This window comes from Mus caroli, chromosome 17, assembly GCF_900094665.2.
Source record: "Mus caroli chromosome 17, CAROLI_EIJ_v1.1, whole genome shotgun sequence".
Taxonomy (NCBI): domain Eukaryota; kingdom Metazoa; phylum Chordata; class Mammalia; order Rodentia; family Muridae; genus Mus; species Mus caroli.
Genome location: NC_034586.1, coordinates 20,143,221 through 20,166,620, shown reverse-complemented (window position 1 = coordinate 20,166,620; position 23,400 = coordinate 20,143,221). Strand labels below are relative to the sequence as shown.

Genomic DNA, 23,400 nt, shown 5'->3' with positions numbered 1-23,400 from the left:
CCCGGGGTGAGGCAATATCTAGCAAGTGCCCCGACCTGTGCAACTACAAAAGCTGTACTCACCCCATAGGTACGGACTGACTCAGCCAGTTGCTTAATAGTTTTAAAATCTATTGGCTCATGATACCGTCGTCCCTGGCCATCTAAGAAGACAGGAAAAGTCAGTTCAGCTTCCTTCCAAACCTTTGGGCACAATGAGGTACCTGTTTACCAGCTTTTGTGGATTCCTTTTTTCTTGTATACTCAGGGTTAAGAGGTGGAGCGGTCGGCACTTTCGATTTTACTCTTTTGTCAGTCGACCCCCCCCCCCCTTTTTAAAGGATTGGTTTTGTATGACCAATCTGGATTGTACCTATCCCTCTCATACAGAGCTGCCTCCTCTTCTAGGTCAGCTTCCTCATTTTTTTTTTTAAACACTCTGAGAATAAGCTTTATTAATTACTTTTCCAGGAAACAGATTCAGTAAATACAGCATTTTAGGAACATACTTGTGCTGTTATACAAGTCTGTTAAGTTTTTAAGGACTCTTCAATGATGTTGATCAGGAAAATCTCTCATTGGTGGAATTACTTCTCCAGTCTCCAGAATTGTATCACCTGGAAATATCCTGGGATTTGAGCTAACAATGGTGTATGGTTTAGTAGCCATATGATATTTGATGTAATAGTGAATAAACCACATAGGTATAAGCACATGAGAAACAGCGAAGAGACTGGAGCGGTACGCCTTAAAGACCATGTTCTTCCACACGGCCCCGTCCCGCAAAAAGTTATCCCAGAATTGCTCCAGGGGCCACATCCTGCGCGGGGGCAACACAGGCTCCCGGGGACTCAGCTCCTGGTCCTTCAGCCATCATCTCCTTAGCTCCCGCAGCTGCTGCAGCCGCAGCTTCTCATCCGGCGTGTGCAGCTTCCTCATCTTTATCAAGCTCTGAGTCACTGGAGTCAGAACTTGCTGAACTTATTGTTAAGTCTTTTAATGAGGGATATCTTTTTGCTATTTCCTTTCCTTTCTCATTATTTCCTTTTCCTTTTGAATTTGCCTTTTCTCCCTTTTCCTTTTCTCTCTCTTTTTTGCCCCCTTTTTTTCTTTTACTTATGTGTTTCCTATCTTCCTCTGACATACTTTCTTGTTGTTCCGTGAAAATTTTCTGACCTGCCTTAACTGCTTCTATCATACAAAAGCAGAGGCCAGAAATTACAAAAAACGAAACAAAACCACTAAGAGCTACTGAGACTAGGTCTACGGGCGAGAAAAACATATCCCTCCTTTTAACCAGGGATCAATTTGGGAGACTTACCGATACCGCCGTTCCTCAGCTAAAGAGTTCTGAATCCACGAGATCCTCGGTTCCCCATGCCGGCCACCAATTTGTTGCGCTCACCTCGTCCAGCAAGAAAAAATGCAACACGGTCGGATTCTTCTCAACAGCCTTTTTTATTTCAGGAACACCTCGCTGCTACGGGAACCCCGGAAACCCCGGGAGGACTCCTTATATATACCCCAGCACTGGGGAGAGCTATGTGTCCTCCTGGGATTGGTCAGTCTGCTGGCACTTTGATTTGTATGCACCCACTCAGGAGGGGTTGGCGCCAGATTCGGGCTAGCGCCTGCGCAGTGGCATTGTTTACTGCGACGGTGTACTGGAGGCTGGTGCCATCTTTTAGGCGCCCAGCTGCCTACAACAGGGACCACTGCCAAATCTTGACACAGCCAGAGCTTGGTGCTATGAGGACTTTCAGCTTCCAAAGCTGTAAACCTCTTTTCCCCCCTCATAAATACTTATTCTCATAAGTTCCATTATAGTAAGACAAAACCAATACGATGATTTGAAGGTTGTTTGTTTGTTTGTTTTTTGTTTTTTGAGACAAAGTTTCTCTGTGTAAACCTGGCTGACCTGGAACTCACTCTGTAGACCAGGCTGGCTTTCAACCCAGAGATCTGTCTGCCTCCAGAGTACTGGGATTAAAGGTATGTGCCGCCACCACCCAGTTGTTTTTTCATTTGTTGTTTGTTTGTTTTTACTATAGGTATAGCTGGTTATAGTGGCACCTCCTAAGTACTTTACCCTATTTCAATATTTATTTTATTATTTATATGTGTCTGGCTGGTTCTTCCTCACCCTCTCCCTCCCTCTGTGGTATGTGTGTGTGTGTGTGTGTATGTGTACGTATGTACATGCATGTTTGAGTACCTGCAGAGGCCAGAAGAGCATGTCAGATCTTCTTGAGCTGTAGGTGCAGGCCGTTGTCAACTGCTGCACGTGGATGCTGGGAACTGAACTTGGGTCCTCAGGAAAGCAGGATGGACTCTTAAGTGCTAAGCCAACCCTCTCTCGTCCACACATCTCATTTTTAAAGGCAGGGTCTTTCACTGAACTTGGAGCCAATTCTTATATATTTCATTCTATCGGCCTGCCTCTGCCCCGCCAGTGCAAGGATGGCAGGCATGTGCTGCCATGCCTGACTTTCACATGGGCACTGAGGACTGAACTCAGGTCTTGCAAGCATTTTCCACAGCAAATTTTTAATCCACTGAGCCATTTCTTGAGCCATCTCCCCAGTCCTGAAATAAAGAACATTTCTTTGCTTAAATATGCTAAGAAGAAAAATAAACATGAAAAGCAGATGGAGGTTGTGGTGAAGGAGTGTAGGCGATCTGACTTGAACTCTGTTGTTCTTGTCATTGCACAGAAAATAAGTTGCAAAATGGCAAGATCAGACGCCGTGTTTGTGCTGCCAGGGCTCTTTTAAAAAGTCAGGCAGGGCAAGGAATGATAAGAATTGAGGGGGTAGGGCTAGAGAGATGGCTCAGCGGTTAAAAGCATTGACTGCTCTTTCGAAGGTCCTGAGTTCAAATCCCAGCAACCCCATGGTGGCTCACAACCATCCATGATGAGATCTGATGCCCTCTTCTGGTGCATCTGAAGACAGCTACAGTGTACTTACAGATAAGAAAAATAAATCTTTGGGCTGGAGAAAAAAAAATCAAGGGGGTGAAAGGGTGAAAGGCATCAAATTCTGGAAATATCCCAAAGATGGACAAATAGGTTTGTGACAACCTACATTTACACTTCAGAAGAGATCACCATAATAAATGACCTCTAAGACGGGAGGTGACATGAGCTGAGGTGAAGTGGTCAGCAGCATGACTTGTTTTAGGAGGACCATGAGTGGGCCAGGTCTGTTTTGAGGTAAAACACGGTAGGGGTGGGACAGATATCCCGCACTTGAATATTTGGGACAAGAAATCGAGTCAAGTCCAAGCTAGAGAATGAAAGTAGACATTGTCCAAACATATCGGAGTCCATCAAAGCAGAGTGAGGTCATCTGTGGAGTGAGTGTTGTCGGCATGGAAAGGAGTCCAGAGACTGAGCTCTGTAGTACCTTAATGTTTACAGGCTGAGGAGAGGAGGAAGGGTCTGCCCAGAAAGGCCAAGAAGGAACAATAGGGAAAAAGAAAAGTAACTTGACGGTGTTCCAAAAGCCCACAAGAAGAAAGCTAATAAAGAGTGAAAGGAATGTGCCTTTTTTGTTTATTCGAGACAGGGTCTCACTGTGTGGCTCTTGTCCTGGAATTCATTATATAGACCAGGCTGGCTTTGAACTCCCAGAGATCCTTCTGCCTCTGCCTCCCAAGTGCTGGGATTAAAGGTGTGCGCCACTGACTGAGTCTAGCTGAAAGACTACTTCTTAACATTTTCTCAGTTTGTTTCCTGACTAGTGTTGAGCTTCTTCTTCAGCTGGGAAAAGAAAAAATGGCGGTGTTGAAGAAGTTAAAACTCCTTCTCTGGAAGAATTTCATCTTAAAGGTAAGGAAATGCTTACCGCGGGGAAGATGTGGGTCCTCGGGAATAGCTGCATAGTTAAGAAAGTTTCAGTCTTCGTTTCTCTTCCTGTCGCTGTGATAAAACACCCCTGCCAAAAGGCAACGTGAAAGAGAGAGGGTATGCTCTGGGTCATGGCTTACAGGCAGAAGCACTGAGGGGAGAAGGCGACTGTGGGAGGAGTTTGAGTCTGCTGGTGCTGTTACGCTGACAGGAAGCAAAGGCCAGTCTGAGAGCCTAGCTAGAGAATAGCTCTTTTCATAGTAAGCAAGTCTTCTCACCTCAATGAACAGACAGTAATCCCCACAGGCACACCCAGAAGCCTGTACCTGAAGTGATTTTAGGTTCTTTCCGCTTGACATCACAGTCACTAAGATTGAGTTGAGCAATAATGAACTTCGTTTGTAAAAAACTGTTCACAAAGTAATTCAGTTAATTCTCAGGCAGCCCCTGTTGTGATGTCTAAGCCACTAATGGTCTAGAAGAGCTAAACAGAGACGCTTGCTCCCAGTCTGCTTTTTTCCCCCCTCGTCTGAGTTTTGTGTAGGGAGGCGAGAGGATCGGAATAAAGGTGTTTGTTTTTTGAGGTAGGGTTTCATACATCAAAGGATGGGCTCGAACTTCCTAAGTAGCCAAGGATGACCTTGAGTTTCTGATCTTTCTGCCTTCAAAACTCTTGGTTTATTCAACACTGGGGATCATGCTTTGTACATGCCAAGAAAGTAGTAAGAAGTTCTGTCCAGCCCAGGGTCTGAAGTAGACACTTGACAGGTAGGTGGTTACACTTGGGTTTGTCTGCCCTTACCACAGCTGTTGTTTCTGTTTTAGAGGCGGAAGACTCTGATAACTCTCCTGGAAATGCTGATGCCATTACTGTTTTGTGCAATTGTATTGTATCTCCGTTTGAATAGTATGCCAAGAAAGAAGCCATCTACCAGCTACCCGGCAGTTGATGTCAGTTTACTGCCAGTATACTTCCATAACTATCCTGTGAAAAGTAAATTTCGGTTGGCTTATATCCCTTCCAAAAGTGAAACCTTAAAAGCTGTCACTGAAGTGGTGGAGCAAACCTTTGCTGTTGACTTTGAAGGTCAGATATAAGATGGCATAGGGTGGGCATTTCTACCTTTTCTTTTTGTTTCCCTACGTGTCTTATTACATTTATTTCTCGTGAATGTGAGTATGGGATGTGTGTATGTGTGCATGCCCTGCGCATGAGTGGAGGGTGGAGGACATCTTGCCAGCATCATTTCTCTCCCACCCAGGGGTCCCGGGGATTTAACATTGAACTCGGAGGTTGTCAGGTTGGTTGGGGTCATTGTGCCATCCTGGGAAGGCAGTTATGTTTTGTTTTGTTTTGTTTTGTTTTGTTTTGTTTTGTTTTGTTTTGTTTTGTTTTGTTTCTCGAGATATGGTTTCTCAGTGTAGCCCTGGCTGTCTTGGAACTCACTCTGTAGACCAGGCTGGCCTCGAACTCAGAAATCTGCCTACCTCTGCCTCATTTTTATAGCGTGGTTAGAAATTTTTGTCCTGAGAGTTCTTACAGAAGTGTTTCAAAATCTGGGGACTGTATGAGGTGGTGGTTGAAGGGACGCGGCCCAGGCTGCACTTTGTTATCTCACAGAGGCTTGTATACTTGCATACATGCTTTAAATGCTAACGAAAATATTAAATGTTACTTATAGTAACTCGCTCTCACGACACTATTATTTTCTATTAGTCAGTAGCTCTGATTGGCTAATTCTTACATTATTAGTTAGGGTTTCTCTTGCTGTGATGAGACACCATTACCAAAACCAAAGGGTTTATTGTTTATTGGGCTTACACTTCCAAATGGACTTACAGTCCATCATTGGGGAAAGTTGGAACAGGAACTCAGGCAGGGCTGGAACTTGGAGCAGGAGCTGATGGCAGAGGTCACGGTGGGATGCCGATTACTGGCTTGCTCCCATGGCTTGCTCAGCCCATTTCCTTACAGAATCTAGAACTGCCAACCCAGGAATGGCACCACCCACCATGGGCTGGGCCCTCTCCATTGATAACTAATTGAGAAAATGCCTTATAGCTAGATTTTACCGCGGCATCTTCTCAACTGAAACCCCTTCCTCTCTGATGACTCTAGCTTGTGTCAAGTTGACACACAAAACAAGCCAATACAGTACACATCTCCAACCAATCAAAGCACTCACAGATTCTAACAGGTTTCTCTGCTTCTCTCTGAACCGAGGCAGAAAGGTTCTCAGAAGGCCACTAGGACTCCACATTCCCTGCTTCCACCCTTCTGTGGCTTCCAGCACACACACTCTACACTATGCCCTGCTTTCCTCTCTAGCTCCATCCCGCACTGCCTTTCTCTGGGCTTTCCTCAGAACCCTCTTCCTGTGGGTCACTATGCACCAGCCAGTGCTGTGCCAGTCTCTCTGGGTTTTAGGAAGGCAGCTAAATCAGCAGCTTTCTGTTTCTCTCCACTGTCTTGTTCCTTACAAAGGCCGGTTTGACATTCCATCAGCGTTTTTATAAGTGTCTAAATTGCATCCTTATCAGTTTCCTGTGCATTGTGCACTTTTCGCCACTTCACTTTTATCTTCATAAAGGCAGAGGACCATGTCTGGTTTGGTTGTCACTGTGTCCCTTATAGTACCTGGAATATAGTAGGTGGCCTAGTAAATAGTTATTGAATATGGCAGTTTGACCAAATGAATAAACATTTTCCAAATATAGAGTTCACACAAGAGGTTTTTCAAAATTACTATGATTGTTATATATGCTATTATTATAAAGATATAAGATATAGAATACATTTTTTATTTTATTTATTTTTTATTTTGGTTTTTCGAGACAGGGTTTCTCTGTGTAGCCCTGGCTGACCTGGAACTCACTTTGTAGACCAGGCTGGCCTAGAACTCAGAAATCCGCCTGCCTCTGCCTCCCGAGTGCTGAGATTAAAGGCGTGTGCCACCACCACCCGGCTACAAATTTTTTTAAAAAAAGGTTGCTTTACTTCTGGCTTTATTGCCACTCAATGTGGACAGTTTTATTGCTGCTTTTATTGAAAATAAATTTTTAAAAAATTCTCAATAATACATCCTAATTATGGTTTCCCCTCCCTCTACTTCTCCAAGTTTCTCTTCCCCTCCCCTCCCATCTGGATCCACCCACTTTCTGTCTCTCCTTAGAAAACAACCAGGCTTCTAAGGGAAAATAGTAAACTATAATATAGTATAACATAATTAATATAATATGATTAAACCAAAAACTAACACATTGAAATAGGACAAAACAAACAAACAGAAAGAAAGAGCCCAAGAAAGTACACAAAAAAACCCGATATAGATACTGAGACCTAAATGTTTGCATACTCTGGAATCCTATAAAAACACTAAACTGGAAGCCATAATATATAAGCAAGGACCTAATGGTAAAAAGAGAGAGAAAATAAACTATATATAAATACAATACAATAAAAACACAACTTAAAAAACCAAAAAAGCAGCTGGGCATGGTGGTATACCCCTTTAATCCTAGCACTTGGGAGGCAGAAGTAGGCGGATTTCCAAGTTCGAGGCTAGCCTGGTCTACAGAGTGAGTTTCAGGACAGCCAGGGCTGCACAGAGAAACCCTGTCTCAAAACCAAACCAGCCAAACAAACAAACAAACAAAAAAACAAACCAAAAAGCCCTGATGTGATATTGTGAAACAAGCACCCACCAAAGACGCTCTTGATTGATTTTTTTTTTTTCTGTTGGGCATCTACTGTTGGGCACATGGCCTACACTTAAGAGTAATTTGTTTCCTCAAGTGAGACTCCCTTGAAGAAAATTAAATTTGCCTTTGGAAGTGGTTACTGATTAGAGATAGCTTCCGGGTTAGAGTTGGAGCCACTTCTCCTTTCAGCGCGGGGACCATCCGTGTAGACTGTGCACACGCTGCCTCCATCTTGCAAGCTCGTATGGGTGTCTATCCTGTTGACTTGGGGGCCTTGTTTCCTTGGTGCCCTCCATTCTCTCTGGCTCTTCTACTCTTTATGCCTCCTCTTCCTCAAGGTTCTCTGGTCCCTGAGGGGAGGGATTGATGGAGACCTCTTTTTAGGACTGAGTGTTCCAAGGTCTCTCACTCTCCGTATAATGTCTGGCTGTGGGTCTCTCACTCTCTGTATAATGTCTGGCTGTGGGTCTCTCACTCTCTGTATAATGTCTGGCTGTGGGTCTCTCACTCTCTGTATAAGGTCTGGCTATGAGTCTATGTTTGTTCCATCTGCTTCAGGAAGAAGCTTTACTGAGGGTGGTTGAGCAATGCATCAATCTATGAGTATAGCAAAATATCATCAGGAGTCATCTTATTGCTAATTCTTTTAGTAGAATGGTAGTGTTTGGTTTTACCCCAGGTCCCTAGGCTATCTCGTCTCAGGTTCTTGGTCCCCTGAGCAGTGTTGGGTATGGGTCCCATCTCATGGACTGGATCTTAAGTCAAATCAGACACTGGTTGGCCACTTTCACAAGCCATAGGCAACCATTGATTGTACTAGCACATCTTGCAGTCAGGACACCATTGTAGGTCAAAGGGTTTGAGGCTTAGCTCTTGTTTACATTTCTCCCTTTAGTATTATTCAGAGTGCCTTCCTATACCAAAGACACTAGCGTGTAGGAGTGAAGGCTCTATATAGGTGCCAGCTTGACCTCTCCATGTTGAGTGAGTATAGGTATTGTGTTCAGCAATAGAACCTTGTGGTCAGTTTGTGGGAAGCAACCTATGCTCTTAGCAATAGCCTGGGTTTTTGGGGGGGTTCCCATGGGACGTCTTTGGCCAACAACTCAATTAGATGTAACCCATTTCCAGTACTATCAGCTTCATTTGGTGACAAGAGATGGCTAGGTGTGGGCTCTGTCTCCCCATTATTTAGATCCCCTTCATGTATGCATATACTATAGGAAGCTTCTCTGTAGTAGGTTACCATTCTACCCTTCCAATAGCCCTTAACTTTAGTTGTCCCTCCTCGGAGTCCCTCATCCCTTCCCCTCTCCCATGTGTCTTCCTCTTCCAGCTCCCCTCCCCACCACCCATACGATCTATTCTATTTCCCTTTCCAAGGAAGATCTGTCCCCCAATCCCTTACTCTATACCTAAGCTCTATAGTTGTATCGATTGTAGTTTGGCTATTATGTGCTTAGAAGCTAATACCCACATATAAGTGAACACATACCAAATTTGTCTTTCTGTATCTGGGTTACCTCACTCAGGATGATTTTTTTCTAGTTCCATTTATTTATTTATAAATTTCATGATTTCATTTAAAAAAACAGTTGAGTAATATTCTATTTTCTTTATCCATTCATCTGTTGAGAGACAGCTAGGTTGTTTCCAATATCTGGCTATTGTGAACAGAGCAGTAACGAACATGGTTGAGCATGTGTCTCAGTGGTAGGATGGGACATATTTTGGGTATATGCCCAAGAGTGATATAGCTGAGTCTTAAGGTAGATTCATTCCCATCTTCCTAAGGGACTATTGCTATGCTGATTTCCATAGTGGTTGTACAAGTTTACAGTCCCACCAGCAATGGAGCAGTGCTCCCCTTACTCTGCATCCTTGCCAGCATGAGCTGTTACTTGTGTTATTGATCTTAGCCTTCTGACTGGTGTTTGGATTTGCATTTTTCTGATGATTAAGGATATTGAACATTTCTGTATTTCTCAGTCATTTGAGATTTCTCTATTGAGAATTCGCTGTTTACATCTGTTTTAATTGCGTTATTTTCTTTTTTAACTTTTTAAAAAAGATTTATTTATTTATTATATGTCAGTACACTGTAGCTGTCTTCAGACACTCCAGAAGAGGGAGTCAGATCTTGTTACAGATGGTTGTGAGCCACCATGTGGTTGCTGGGATTTGAATTCAGCACCTTCAGAAGAGCAGTCAGTGCTCTTAGCCACTGAGCCATCTCTCCAGCCCTCTTTTTAACTTTTTATTGATTCTTTGTGAGTTTCACATCATGTACCTCAGTCCTGGTCATCTCCCTGCCCCCTCATATCTACCCTTCACCCTTGTAACCTTCCTCCACAAAATAAATACACACACACACACACACACACACACACAACAAAGCACAGAAAACATCTCAGTGGAAGCTGTAGTGTGTCACAGTGTGTCCCACAGTATATCTCTCTGTGCACACATCTTCACTTGCAATGAGTCATTGGTCTGGTTCAAGATCTCTGACATCCGAGACACCATCAATATTAGATCCTTATCAGGACTCCTCCTGGTTATCCTGTTGTTGCTCTGCGTCATGGAGAACCTGCGGCTTTGTAACTGGCCCTTTCACGCATTCCGATTATTCACAGATGATATAGATTTTGTGGTGGGCTGACTCCAAGTCCTAGATCTGGGCCTGGGTGGTAGCTGATCTGGTCAGCACACTGGCTCTCCCTGATCTGCACCACAGGACAAGCTTCCCAGCACTGCTCTGGCTAGGCCACCCATTGGCAGGAGGCAGGGTCAGTTCTGCTCTCAGGCCCTTGGGGCCAGCTCTGGCTCACCCACATGCATGCCTCCAGAGTCAGCTCCACTGTGTGCATCACCTCTACCAGGGCCAGCTCTAGTGTGCTGCCCAGGCAAGGTGCAGGGCCCCCTCTCCCAACTGCCTCAGGTGGAGAGGCTTGAGGGGGCAGAGGGCATCGCTACCTGCCACCCGCCTCCACCCCCATCCCCACCTAACTGCAGAGCAGTGGCAGGGCCACCTCTCCCTCAGTTGCTCCCTCCTGGCTGGCTTGCTCTCACCACCCCTTCCCCCATCTTTCATGGCTGAGCAGTTCCTATCATATTTTCTTGATGAGGCTTGCCTCTAAGATTCCTGTTTGAGTTCCTAAATTTGGGTTTTCTTTGTTTGTTAGTTTATTTTATGTGAGAGCACAGTTGCTGTCTTCACGCACCAGAAGAGGGCATAGGATCCTATTACGGATCCCATTACAGATGGCTGTGAGCCACCATGTGGTTGCTGGGAATTGAACTCAGGACCTCTGGAAGAGCAGTCAGTGCTCTAAACCACCGAGCCACCTCTCCAGCCCCTTGGGTTTTCTTTATTGATTCTATTTTCTCTTTCAGGCCTTGCACTGTCTTATCCATTTCTTCCACTGACATTTGTGTTTTCATAGATTTTATTTAGGTATTATTCATTTCCTCTTCAAGGGCCTCTATCATAGTCATAAAGGGCATTTTAAGGTCTTTGTCTTGTCCTTCAGCTAGGCTGCCATTCTCAGAACCTATTGTAGTCTGTAGGGTTGCTGGACTCTAGTGGAGATATACTGCCCTGTCTGTTACGGTGTTTTTACACTGGCGTCTAGGCATCTGGGTTTGGGATGATTGTAATTATAGTTGCTAATTGTTATCTGATCTGATCTTTGGTGAATGTCTTGTTCCTGTTGCTTTTTCCGGGTTTCAGGAGGATGTGGTGGGTGCTTGTTGTCTGGTAGGGAATTCGTCTGAGACTCTGGTAGGTGTGCCCACTGTGGGGGCGGGGTAACATATGTTTCTAGTTATTGGAAGCTGACACTTAGAAGTGGGGGCCAGGGGGCACTGAGAGGGTCCACAGGAAGGAGGGAAGCAGGGAGTTCTACTGGGGTCTGGTTAGTTCCCTGGGAATGGAGGCAGAGAGTGAGGAGAGGCCACAGGTAGTCTGTTACAGAGCTGGAGGTGAGACTGGGGAATTGGATTTGGAAGAGAGATCCGTGAAGATCTGCAGTTAGCCTGCCTGCTTCCCTAGCCCGACGACAGTTCTTACGGGCTTGGGAAGCACTGCTCTGAAAGTGTGGTTTTATGTTTCCCAGTAACTAAATACTATTCTAATTTAACTCATTCATCAGTTTGAGATTATAAAACCAAACAGCTCTTCTTTGGGGAGGTCAGTTGGTTAAGACACATGGTGAAGAACAAGCCATTTGCAGGGAGAGCTTCCAGGAGCAAGGCGCTCTGCAGGCAGGAAGAGAATGGTGGGACCCAGAGTTAGCAAGCACTTAGAGATCTGAATATCTGAAAGCCAGAAAGCCAAGTTAAAGGCGAGAACGGGAGAGTTGGGGTGCTGAACACGTTAAAGTGTTGAGTTTTCTTCTACATACAAAAAGGCAACCATAACAGTGGTTTAAGAAGACAAGTCACACGATATAATATGCTATAAAAGGGATTTCTTTAAAGCTGGGGGTTTGAGGGATGGGGGTGAGAGTGGTGCCAGTGAATGCCTTTAATCCCAGCACTTGGGAGTAAGAGGCCACCCTGGTCTACAGAGTAAACTTCAGGGCAACCAGAGAGCTACAAGGAAAAACCCTGTCTTGAAAAAACAAGCACACAAACAAAGGAGAACTATAATCTGGAAGGGGCAAAGAGAAAGGAAAAAGGAAAGGAAAGAATAGGTCATTCAGAAGCCCTTTCTGGGACTTTATATAAAGAAAAGAAAAAAAATTATAATCTTAAATACAGGAAATATAAAAACCATTTATTTTTATTTTATGTGTAAGTGTTTTCTTTTCTGAGTACCACATATGTGCCTGGTACCTGTGGAGGATAAGATCCTCTGCGCTTGTGCTACAGTTGGTTGTAAGCCACCATATGGATGCTGGAACCCAAATCTGGGTCCTTTGCAAGACCAGCAAGTGGGTAACCACTGAGACATCTCTCCATCCCCAGAATTCCCGAGGAGTCCCAGTGAGATTCCAGTACTGATAGAATATCAGAAGCCAGAGGCTTGGCATCAGATCAACAAGTCATTGCAATGAACATTTGTAAGCAAAGAGGTGTGGACAAAAGGGAGTACTGTAGGACACACTGAGAGCTTTCACAACGAGGTCCTTTTTTTTCTCTGCTTGCCAGGACATTGCAAGGATGGAGGGCAGGTATGGTGGGAAGATGAGTGGGAGTGGGGTGCACGATGTGAAATTCACAAAGAACCAATAAAAACTTTTTTTTAAAGAGGCACCTCATTCTGTATCTCAAAAAAACCCACCACAAATGTGCTATGGTCAATAAGCAAACATTCTTGAACCAAAAAACAAACAATAAGCTTGATCCACATCTCAAGTTATGTATCCAAAGGTTATGGTCGGCAGGCATCACGACTCCATGCGTAACGGTGCTTACCGCATAAATCTGACAGTTGAGTTCAATCCCTGGGATCCATGTAAGGTGGAAAAAGAGAGCTGCCTTAGTTAGGGTTTTATTACGGTGAAGAGACACCATGATTTTCTTATAAAAGAAATCATTTAATTGGGACTGGCTTACAGGTTCAGAGGTTCAGTTCATTATCATCATGGTGGGAAGCATGGCAGCCTGCAGGCAGACATGGTGGTGGAGGAACCAAGCGAGCATTGTACATTGATCCGAAGGCAGCTAAAGGAGACTGTGCCACATTGTGTGTAGCTTCAGCACAGGAAACTTTAAAGCCCACAGCACCACACAAGGCCACACTTACTCCAACAGGGCCACACCTCCTAATAATGTCACTCCTTATAGGCCAAGCATTCAAACACGTGAGCCTATGGGGGCCACAGCTATTCAAACCACAGCAAGAACCAACTCCACAAACTATACTGTGACCTCCACATGCACTTGCACTAACATAGCATACAGAATAATTAATAAATGAGAACTACTCTCTCAGCCAGACAGTGGTGGCACACACCTGTAATCCCAACACTTGGCAGGCAGAGGCAGGTGGATCTCTGACTTTGAGACCAGCCTGGACTACAAAGTGAGTTCCAGGACAGCCAGGGCTACACAGGGAAATCCTTTCTTAAAAACAAAGAAAACAAAACCAAACAACTATTCCCTGTAACTTTAACTTTTTTCCATGATGGATCATAATTTTAATGATGGATCTTAAATGCTTTAACCTCCCTTGTAGCCCACCACCCACGGGGAACACTGGGGGTGGGCAGGGCTGAATGGACCTGTTTAGAAAGGTTCTTTGGAGCAACTCCCATCTGTGTTGTCCGGAAATCAGCAATTCAGTTCACAGGTTAGCAGCAGCAGCCTGATCCACTCACAAACACTTCACAGATTACACCAGCAGTCCAGCTAGGTAGAGTCAGGATGGCAAACATGATTCCACAGCAGTGGCACTACCTAGCAGAGAGCCAGGCCTCAGCCTCCACTTGAGTCAACAGAAAGGACCAGGGCCAGCAGGAGCATCAGGGGAAGTTCTTGGCTATGCTTCTCTCAGCAAAGCAAAGATCATTGAAGACTTGAGACCAGCTGTTGTCCAGCTAGATCTATAAGCAAGCCTATCTCAGCCCCCATCACTGTCCATTGAATTCTTTTATATTCCCTTCAAACATCACATGTTCTCCATGGGTCCTGCCTCAGCGCGTGCATCTGTCTTAGCTGACATCACTCTGCCAATCAGCCTAAGTCTGCCGAAGCAGCAAGAAGCTGCAGCACGCCACCAGAAGGTTTTTGGTTCATTTCTCTCTAAGAAGTCCTGACAAAAGCAGCTCAATTATGCAATGTAAGGCAGACCAATACCTGCGTGTCTGTAGCAAAGGATCTTTCATCACGTGTCTTTTCATGTGCTTGCTTTATCGGGACATCCTTTCTCTTGTGCCTGCTCCAGCAACACGTTCCTTCATGGGCCCCAGCAAAACACCATCCAACACAACTGAGTTTCCAAAGAACCTTTAAGTTTCCATTTCAATTCCCCTCCTCAGCATTACTCTCTTGATGTCCAGAGATAGTTGCTGGCAGTTTCTGGGAATACAGTCTTCCCAGTATAAGTTCTGAACTGACTAGCAGTCATAACTACAAAAGACAGGGCTATCTCTTTGTAGTCCTGGCTGTCCTGGAACTTGCTCTGTAGTGCAGGCTGTCCTCAAACTGAGAGATCTACCAGCCTCTGCCTCCTGAGTTCTGAGATTAAATGCATGCACTACCACTGCCTAGCTAAAAGTCATACCTTTTAACTCGTCTTATTTCTTGTGTTTCTCTCTCTTGTTCATGTATTTGCAGAATGACTGAGTGATTGATTGGAGAAATAAGCTGGAATCTTAAGTGTCCTTAGGTGGGTGGGTGGCGCTGACGTTTGCTTTTATGCCCAGCTATTATTCACTGACTGGGTTTTTCTCTGTATAGTTCTAGGTTTTCCTTCAGTGCCTTTATTTGAAGACTATATAATTAAGGATCCCAAGTCTTTCTACATACTGGTGGGAATTATTTTTCACCATGACTTCAATAGCAGCAATGAACCTTTGCCACTTGTGGTAAGAAAATCCTTCCTATAATCATCTTACTATGTGATGATCCCCTGAGGTTGGGTTAATCAAGCCAATTTTCCCATCAGATTTTTTTCTATGGCAGCTTTGTCATTTTATATCCAGGGGAAATGAATGAATAATTCAGGTTCACGTTTTACAACTCACTCCGTTGTCATTTCCAGGAGGTTTAAAAGATATCTGCCATGAGTGAGTACCTGGCCTCAGTACAGGATGGAGTGTTCAGCTGTTCACCTCCACCACTTGGCCACAGAGAATCTTGGATCCTAGCTCTGCAATTTAGTGGCTATATAACCTTGGGACAGATGTTAACATTTCTGATTCGAATCTGTTTTGTTACCTGTGTAGTCGAGTTTTAATTAGTGCCTGGCTTATGAGTTAGATGTCAGGTTTATGCATGTAAAGTGTTTAGGATAGAGCAGTTGGGTAGATGGGGAGCAGAAATTTTCCTGTTGGGTTAGTTAATTGTCATTACTGCTCATCTAACAGACTTTAGGTTTGGTAGCTCGGCGAGCATGTTTAAAGAGGAAGCAAGATGTTGAACAAGGATATTTGATTTATGTTTTGCAGTAGATAAAACACTCACAGGTGGCTTTGGTGCTATGCAGGCTGTTTAGTGACTTTTAGAACTTGCACTGTGATTAATAAAAAAACCAAACAATGTTTTATAAGCATGAGGTTATGTCACACACATGTCAGATAACATATTGTATAATCCTACAGGCTCTTATTATTGTCCCCTTCACTGTGAGGAAGCTGAAGCACAATGATTGAGAGTAAATAACTTTCCTAGGGTGACAGTACTTCAACAAGGAATTTGGGGCTAAGGTCTAGGTGACCTGGTTCCAGAGTATTATACAGTGTCATTTTCCCATGTTGGTCACAGGGATAATTTCCAGAGAAATACAGGAAAGACCACTGTGTGAGTCTAGGAGGGACACTGTCCTATGTGGGCTTTTCTTTAGTTAGCATTACAGCCTAACAGTTTTGCTCTGTCCTGTGCCATTGCCGGGTTCCAGGATCTCATGGCCAAATGTTTTCTCCTTGTTTTCATAGGTGAAGTATGACTTGCGCTTTAGTTATGTTCAGAGGAACTTTGTATCACCGCCGAGGCATTTATTTTTTCAAGAGGAGATAGAAGGCTGGTGCACAGCCTTTCTTTACCCACCTAATCTAAGCCAAGCACCCCGGGAATTTTCGTATGCTGATGGAGGAAACCCTGGTGAGGAAACCCTGAAGCCTGTAACATTGCTGTGAGCACAGCCTCCTTGCTCTGTACTAGATATCTGTGATACTGTTCTGCTAACTGAAGGCTTGCTAAGATTAATTAGCCTTCCAGTAGAGGTCCAAGGGGCTGCCTTTGGAGAATGTGGCATTTAATAAAACAGGAACATTTCAGTGTAAGCAGCAGGTATGTATTTTGATTGTTGATAATGACATTGAGTTGCTCGGAAGAGTGAAAACATATTACAAGAACAAGGAGTACGAGGTTTTGTATTTCTCATGTTTTGCTTTTTAAAGTGTTCTCTACATACTACACAAGTGGCTTTCTTTAATTTGTTAAAAGTCATACAAAATAATGACTCCTTTTTCTTTTTCTTTTAGAAGAGTTGCTACTGGGCTGGGAGTATACCTCCATGGTTCTTGCCTAGCATGCACAAACCCTGTGTTCAGTCTCTAGCCCTGAATGTGCGCTGCTGACCGTTAGGGATGCTGTGTGGGAATTCATCTTGGTATAATGGTAGCTTCCAAGGTTACTGCCAGGAAAGGCATCCCAGATACCGGAGAACACAGAATTGACACATTCTGCTTTCTGCCCCACTAGCCTCTGCCTGATGGGTGTGGTTAGGGACCAGAATGCAGAGAATTTAGCAGACACAGTCACCAGGTCCCCACAGCTCTCAAGTAGCCTGTTGATAACCTGTGGGCAGCACACATATAGCACCAGAGTGGAACCATACTAAGTATAATAAGAATGGCCAATTATTTAAGGAAGACATAGCTATCATCATGAAGGAAACATGACATACTTTATGAATATGTAATGTTTATGTGACCTCCCTTTTCCACCTGGAAGTAGCATTCTTGTTTTTCTGCCTCCTCCCCAAACCTCCTGCAGTAGTGGGGACCTAACCCTGGACTTTCCACATAATGGGCCAACACTCTAGTACTGAGCTGTACCTCTAACCCTACTTTGTTGTTCAGTATTACTTTTACAATACTGGGGACAGAGCTTAGTGTCTCACATATACTAGCCAAATGCACTTCTCTCTCTCTCTCTCCCTCTCCCCCTCCCTCTCTCTCCACCCCCACAGGGTCTCTTGGAGTCCCAAGCTGACCACAAACTCATGAAGCCAAGGATCACCTTGAATGCTCCTGCCTGCGCTTTCCAAGTTACTGGGGTGCAAGCCTGTGTCATGGCTCACGTGTGTCAGCACACCCAGTCTTTAATATCGATGGAACACACATATGTTTGTATTTGTTTGACAAATGTTCCATTTTGTTGGGGGCCAGGAGTAGCCTCACAAACTCCATGAGCACCGATCTCAGTTAGCTAGGGAAGTACTTAGTGAGCATGTGCTCAGGACTAATCCAGCAGGGCCGGAGTCCAGACTCGGCGGGAGCTGCACGGGATGTCCAGCTGTAATCCTACAGAGCAGTAAACTTAAAATCTATAAACATCTGCACCAAGTTATTCCACCAATCAGGATTTAGGGATAGAGAATTTTCTTAGGAACATGTCTGTCGTACATTTGTCCTGCTTCTATTGGTTAGAGTATTTAACTGTGACAGGGGATTTGCATTTTCTTGCTTTCTTTTTTTTTCCTGTTTTTTCGAGACAGGGTTTCTCTGTGTAGCCCTGGCTGTCCTGGAACTCACTCTGTAGACCAGGCCGGCCTTGAACTCAGAAATCTGCCTGCCTCTGCCTCCCCAGTGCTGGGATTAAAGGCGTGCGCCAGCTGGATTTGCATTTTCTAACATTCATGTCTTAATTTACCAACCAGGGTGTCAGTTACCCACTGTCTTAGGGTTTTACTGCTGTGAGCAGACACCATAACCAAGGCAACTCTTATAGGAACAACATTTAATTGGGGCTGGCTTACAGATTCAGAGGTTCAGTCCATTATCATCAAGGGGTGGAACATGGCAGCATCCAGGCAGGCATGGTGCAGGAAGATCTGAGAGTTCTATATCTTCATCTGAAAGCTGTTAGTAGAATACTGTCTTCCAGGCAGTTAGGAAGAAGGTCTTAAAGCTTACACCCACAGTGACACACCTACTCCAACAGGGCCACACCTTCTATTAGTGCCACTCCCTGGGCCGAGCATATACAGACCATTATACCCTCATACATGTCTCTTTCTGCCAAGTAGGATATCAGTTCCCAGGGAGGTCTTGGGAACTTAAACTTTACTTGACCCCTGTGCAAAATGGAAGTCTTATTCCAAATAGCTGCAGGTGTCTCTCTTATCTTGGGGTCCATCCCAGCGGCAGCTTTTAAAAGCAAACACCATAAAAGCTCATACAGGTACAGGAAGGGCTGCTCTGTGGTTCCGGTCCAAGATGATTATGGCTAACTGTACAAAGCAGGTCTACTGACTTCTGTTGTGATTGGTTTCCCAAAGCACAGAACATAACAGAATATGCAGTCAACTTGAGCACTAAACAGAAGAAAAAAATATGAGAAGGTTTCCTTATAATATTAGTAACAGCACAAAATAAATGGCAGGCTAGCCAGGTAGCAGTTACCTAGGTTTTAACATTCTCTCTAGGCCTTAATACATTATCTGTGTTTAAACATGCCTCATTCACTACCCAGTAAATACACTTCTTGTAATTTCTACTTTCCCTTAAATTTGATGATGGAAGAACATCGGCTATAAGCACTGCTGCAGGCCTCCCTCTCTGCCTGCCTGAGTCATTTTAAATATTCCGCTCCTGCTTTGGGGGATATCTCCAGGCTCTGTATCTAGAATTCCTGAACCTGGGGCTAGGGAGATGGTCCAGCTGGTGTAGTGCCGCTCCACAAGCTGAGAACCTGAGCTGAGTCTCCAGGACTCCTGTGGACAGCTGGGTGTGATACCACGTTTATAATCTCAGCAATGGGAGACAGAGACCAGCTGATTCCTGGGGCTCCCTGGTCAACCTAGCCTAATCATCAACCCCCAGTCCCAGCAAGAGACCCTGTCTCAAAAACAAGGTTTAGTGCTCTTCAGGGATAACACTAAAAGTTGGCCTCTATCTTCCACATACATGGGGACAGTGGCAGCAGTGGGGGATGGGAGTTCTGAACACATGGCCCCTGCATGACCCTGCTTGACCCCTGCGTTAGTTAAGGCTTCATTTGATTTTACTTGCTCTTTCTGAATCTTTAGGTCTCTCTTTGGTTCTAATTCCATCCACCTTGCCTACCCGCAACTGGGGTGGGGGGAATAGCGGCAGCTTCTTCCTTGAGATCTCATGGTCCTAGCTGGCTGTGCCAATCCCCACTCCTTTGTTTCCCCTCTGGAGGAGGGAATGCACATAGGACTTCTAGAGATGCCTCACCTGAGTTTAAGGCTACCTGCTTATCCTTAGCCAAATATGAAGGGGAAGGGCCCTTTATCAGGAAACATCCTGTATGTACTGGATAATAAATACCACAGAGCCAGAGTGCGAAGGGACAAGGTGCTCTCTACCTTGGAAGATCCTTGTATAGAACATGCCTTGTCTTTTCTGCCAAAATTTGTTTTCTGCTGGGTAGTGGTGGCGCATGCCTTTAATCCCAGCACTTGGGAGGCAGAGGCAGGTGGATTTCTGAGTTCAAGGCCAGCCTGGTCTACAAAGTAAGTTCCAGGACAGTCAGGGTTACCCAGAGAAACCCTACCTCGAAAAGTGAAAACAAACAAAAAACCAAAAAACCACAAAAGCCCCCAACAGAATTTGTTTTCTGATCATTGCTTCATTCCCCGGCCCTCCAGAGGCCCCTCTCTGTCCTCTATGGTGTTTGATGAGGTCTGGGGGAACATCTTTCTCATTTCCTGAGAAAGGGCACGTCCCCTCCCTATTCTGCTAAGGATAAGCAGGTAGCCTTAAACTCAGGAGGTAAGGCATTCCTAGAAGCTCCTATGTCCTACAGGACTCTGAAGCTGGCTTGTGACTCAGCATTCGCTGCAGGAAGCTCTGCTGGCTTTCTGAAACTTCCCAGTGTGAGTAAAGGAGAGTTTTCCTTAGTGACAGCTTTCTGTCATCTTGTCTGTTGTGGAAAGGAACATAACTGTATTTAACAGTGTAGATGTCCCCACTTGGCTCCCAGTTTACTGGACCTGGCCACTCCATGACAGCCCCCAGCTCCCTCTCTGACACCTCCAGACTTGTGGAGAAGTCACAGCACACCACTGAAAGGCTCTTTCCTTCACACAGAGCCAACGATTCCTGAGTGAGGGCCCAGAAGCCAATTCTCACAGGAAGGATGCAAGCTCTCCAGTTCATTTTAGGTTTCTTGGATGCCCTATTTGTGAGAGGTTAAACATGGACACCAGTTAAACAACTAACTATTCTTCCAAAATTGAGGTATTGTCAACACCTCCGTATAGGATGACTGCACAATGGTCTTGAAGCCTTTGGCCTGCAGGCCAAACTGGAACCCAAGTCTCGATACTCAAGTTCTTACCCTGATTCCAGAAAATATACTGTAATTGTTTACTGAAAACACTCCTGCAAAACAAACAAGAGTACGTAACATTAGCCAGGATGTTGTCCAGGTTATTAATAACCATGAGTTTGTCCTTCCCTTTCTCAGTTTGACAGATCTGGAGGTTTGCCCATATCTAGACAATGGGACATAGTGGTCATCTCTACTACAGGGATAATATCCCCCTACCTGAAGGCTGCTTGCCCTTGCTTGGAACTAGAGCAGATATCATTCCAGGGATCCTTGCTGTGCAATCTTTTTTATCAAAAGCTGGAACACCACTACACTGTTGAAAAGAGGGCTGCTTATGATAAGGACAGTGCTTGTTGCTTGCCAGCAAAGTACAAGAATGTAATCCTTTCTTTATGCAGCAGTCAGCACAATCAGGAAGTCTGTGTCTTTCAAATGCATTGAGTTTAACCATCCTGTATGTACTGGATAATAACTACTGTAGAATGGATGCTCTGCCCACGGAGCCAGAGTGCGAAGGGACAAGGTGTTCTCTACCTTGGAAGATCCTTGTATAGAACATGCCTTGTCTTTTCTGCCAGAATTTGTTTTCTGATCATTGCTTCCTTCCCCAGCCCTCCAGAGTGGCCCCTCTCTGTCCTCCATGCTGTTTGATGAGGTCTCTGGGAACATCTTCTGGCTTCTGTCTTAACGACTAGCCAGGAGCCACCCGAATTTTCAGTCTTTTCAGTCTTCAATCTTTACTTTCTTACACTCGATACTCTGTTTTCTTGTAGGCTACAACAAAGAAGGCTTCCTGGCCATACAGCATGCCGTAGACAAAGCGATTATGCGGCACCATGCCCCCAAAGCAGCACTCAACATGTTCAAGGATCTCCACGTCTTGGTGCAGAGATTCCCGTTTGGGCCCCATATCCAGGACCCATTCTTAGTGATCCTTCAGAATGAGTTCCCCCTGCTCCTCATGCTCAGCTTCATCTGTGTTGAGCTCGTAATCACCAATTCTGTTTTGTTGGAGAAGGAGAGGAAACAGAAGGTAACTCTGTCCTCAAGTGCAGGGCTCTGGGGAGGCCGCTGTTGAAATGTCCCGAATAGGACCAAGACCTGGGCAGGTGGGAGGAGCCTCTACCTCTCAGGTACAAATGGAGAACACTTTCTTATCTGTAGGAGGGAGTACCGTCTCTTGATATTGCCCATATGCTTGCTTTTAGATTGCCCAGCCTAATAAGTCCTAGTAGGTCAGCACACCGCTGCTAACAGGGCAGGTGTGAAGATGTTCACATACAGGGAACTTGTATCCACAATTAACTCACCCCCATCTGTGGGAAGGCTGTCTGGAAGCATCTTCTGGGAAAACACAACCTAAGAGGCTTTTGTGACCTCTGAGTTGGTCCCGAGGCTGTTGGCACTGCTCACGTTCTGTGCTTTTCTGGTCACACGACCTCCATTACTTCTTTTTCCTGCTTAGGTTTTCATTTCTTAGACGTGGTGTCCTTCTGTGGCCAGCAGTGAATGTCCTGAGCCCACACTGTGTTTCCAGCTGACTGTGGACTCACAGTCCTTTTGCTTCTGCCTCCCAGGTTCTAGAAGTACACCTGGCCAAGTGTCAGTCCCTGTTCTATTCCTTCACCATTTAGCTAGATCAGTCTCCGTCAGCCTTAGTGGCTGATAGAGTCCAGGCACACACAGCCTGTCACCCGAATCTGCTGGATTGCAGTGACAGACTCTCAGACTAGAGACCCTAAGACATGCAACGGCACTGGTAACTAGTCTCCTGAGTCTAACCCCAGGCTCTCTTGCTTTTCTAGGAATATATGTGTATGATGGGAGTGGAGAGCTGGCTGCACTGGGTTGCTTGGTTCATCACGTTTTTCATTTCTGTCTTAATTACTGTTTCTGTTATGACCGTTCTTTTTTGCACAAAGGTATGCTTTGTTCTTTAGAATATGGTGAGCCATGAATGGGTAGGAAAGAATAGGGTGTGGGGTGGGTGACGCAGTTATTGATGAATGTGTAGAGGTTTTTGCTGAAACTATGGGGAATTAAGCATTCCTCACCCTCTTCCATCTTCTCCTCTCCTGCCCCCTTTTTTCTTTTTTCTTTTGAGACAGAGGCTCACTATGGAGCCCTGGCTGTCATGGAATTCACTCTACAGACCAGACTGATCTTGAATTTATGTTAACCCTCAACTTTATCTCCAAAATGCTGGGGTTACGCCTTGTACTGCCAAACCTAATCTAGTATTTAGGGACTTGAGGCTCACAAATTACTCTCCGCAGGCTTGAAAATATAAATTTCACACTGTACAATAGTTGAAAATACTTGCTAACATTATTTTACTTCAGTGTCACCATGGTTTTGTTTTTGTTTTTGTTTTTTGTTGTTGTTTGTTTGTTTTTAGAGACAGGGTTTCTCTGTGTAGCCCTGGCTGTCCTGGAACTCACTTTGTAGACCAGACTGGCCTCGAACTCAGAAATCTGCCTGTCTCTGCCTCCCAAGTGCTGGGATTAAAGGCATGTGCCACCACCGCCTGGACACCATGTTTTTTTTTTTGTTTGTTTTGTTTTGTTTTGTTTTTTTTATGGTGTCAATAGAGTTTGATACTAACATTTGCCTGGGGACATTTACCAACCCACTACTTGGATGTATAAAAACTTACCTCCTAAACTGTGAATGTTT

The 23,400-nt window shown here is 44.8% G+C and overlaps 1 protein-coding gene and 1 pseudogene across 6 annotated transcripts in view; one reads left to right on the top strand and one right to left on the bottom strand.

Annotated features, from left to right (window-relative positions):
- The window catches only part of LOC110283822 (ATP-binding cassette sub-family A member 17), a 94,970-nt gene that overhangs the window by 3,010 nt on the left and 68,560 nt on the right, over positions 1-23,400 (top strand). For 3 of the 6 annotated variants that reach the window (XM_021149351.1, XM_021149349.1, XM_021149346.1), the window contains exons 2-7: positions 3,723-3,810; positions 4,654-4,915; positions 14,938-15,065; positions 16,134-16,299; positions 21,498-21,757; positions 22,530-22,646. In XM_021149351.1, the coding sequence (XP_021005010.1) occupies positions 3,757-3,810; positions 4,654-4,915; positions 14,938-15,065; positions 16,134-16,299; positions 21,498-21,757; positions 22,530-22,646 (987 nt within the window). In that variant the 5' untranslated portion in view covers positions 3,723-3,756. Of the gene's footprint in view, positions 1-3,706; positions 3,811-4,653; positions 4,916-14,937; positions 15,066-16,133; positions 16,300-21,497; positions 21,758-22,529; positions 22,647-23,400 lie in introns of those variants that run through there. The other 3 variants (XM_021149347.1, XM_021149348.1, XM_029471709.1) reach the window with 3 other exon arrangements.
- LOC110283970 lies at positions 480-917 on the bottom strand (annotated as a pseudogene).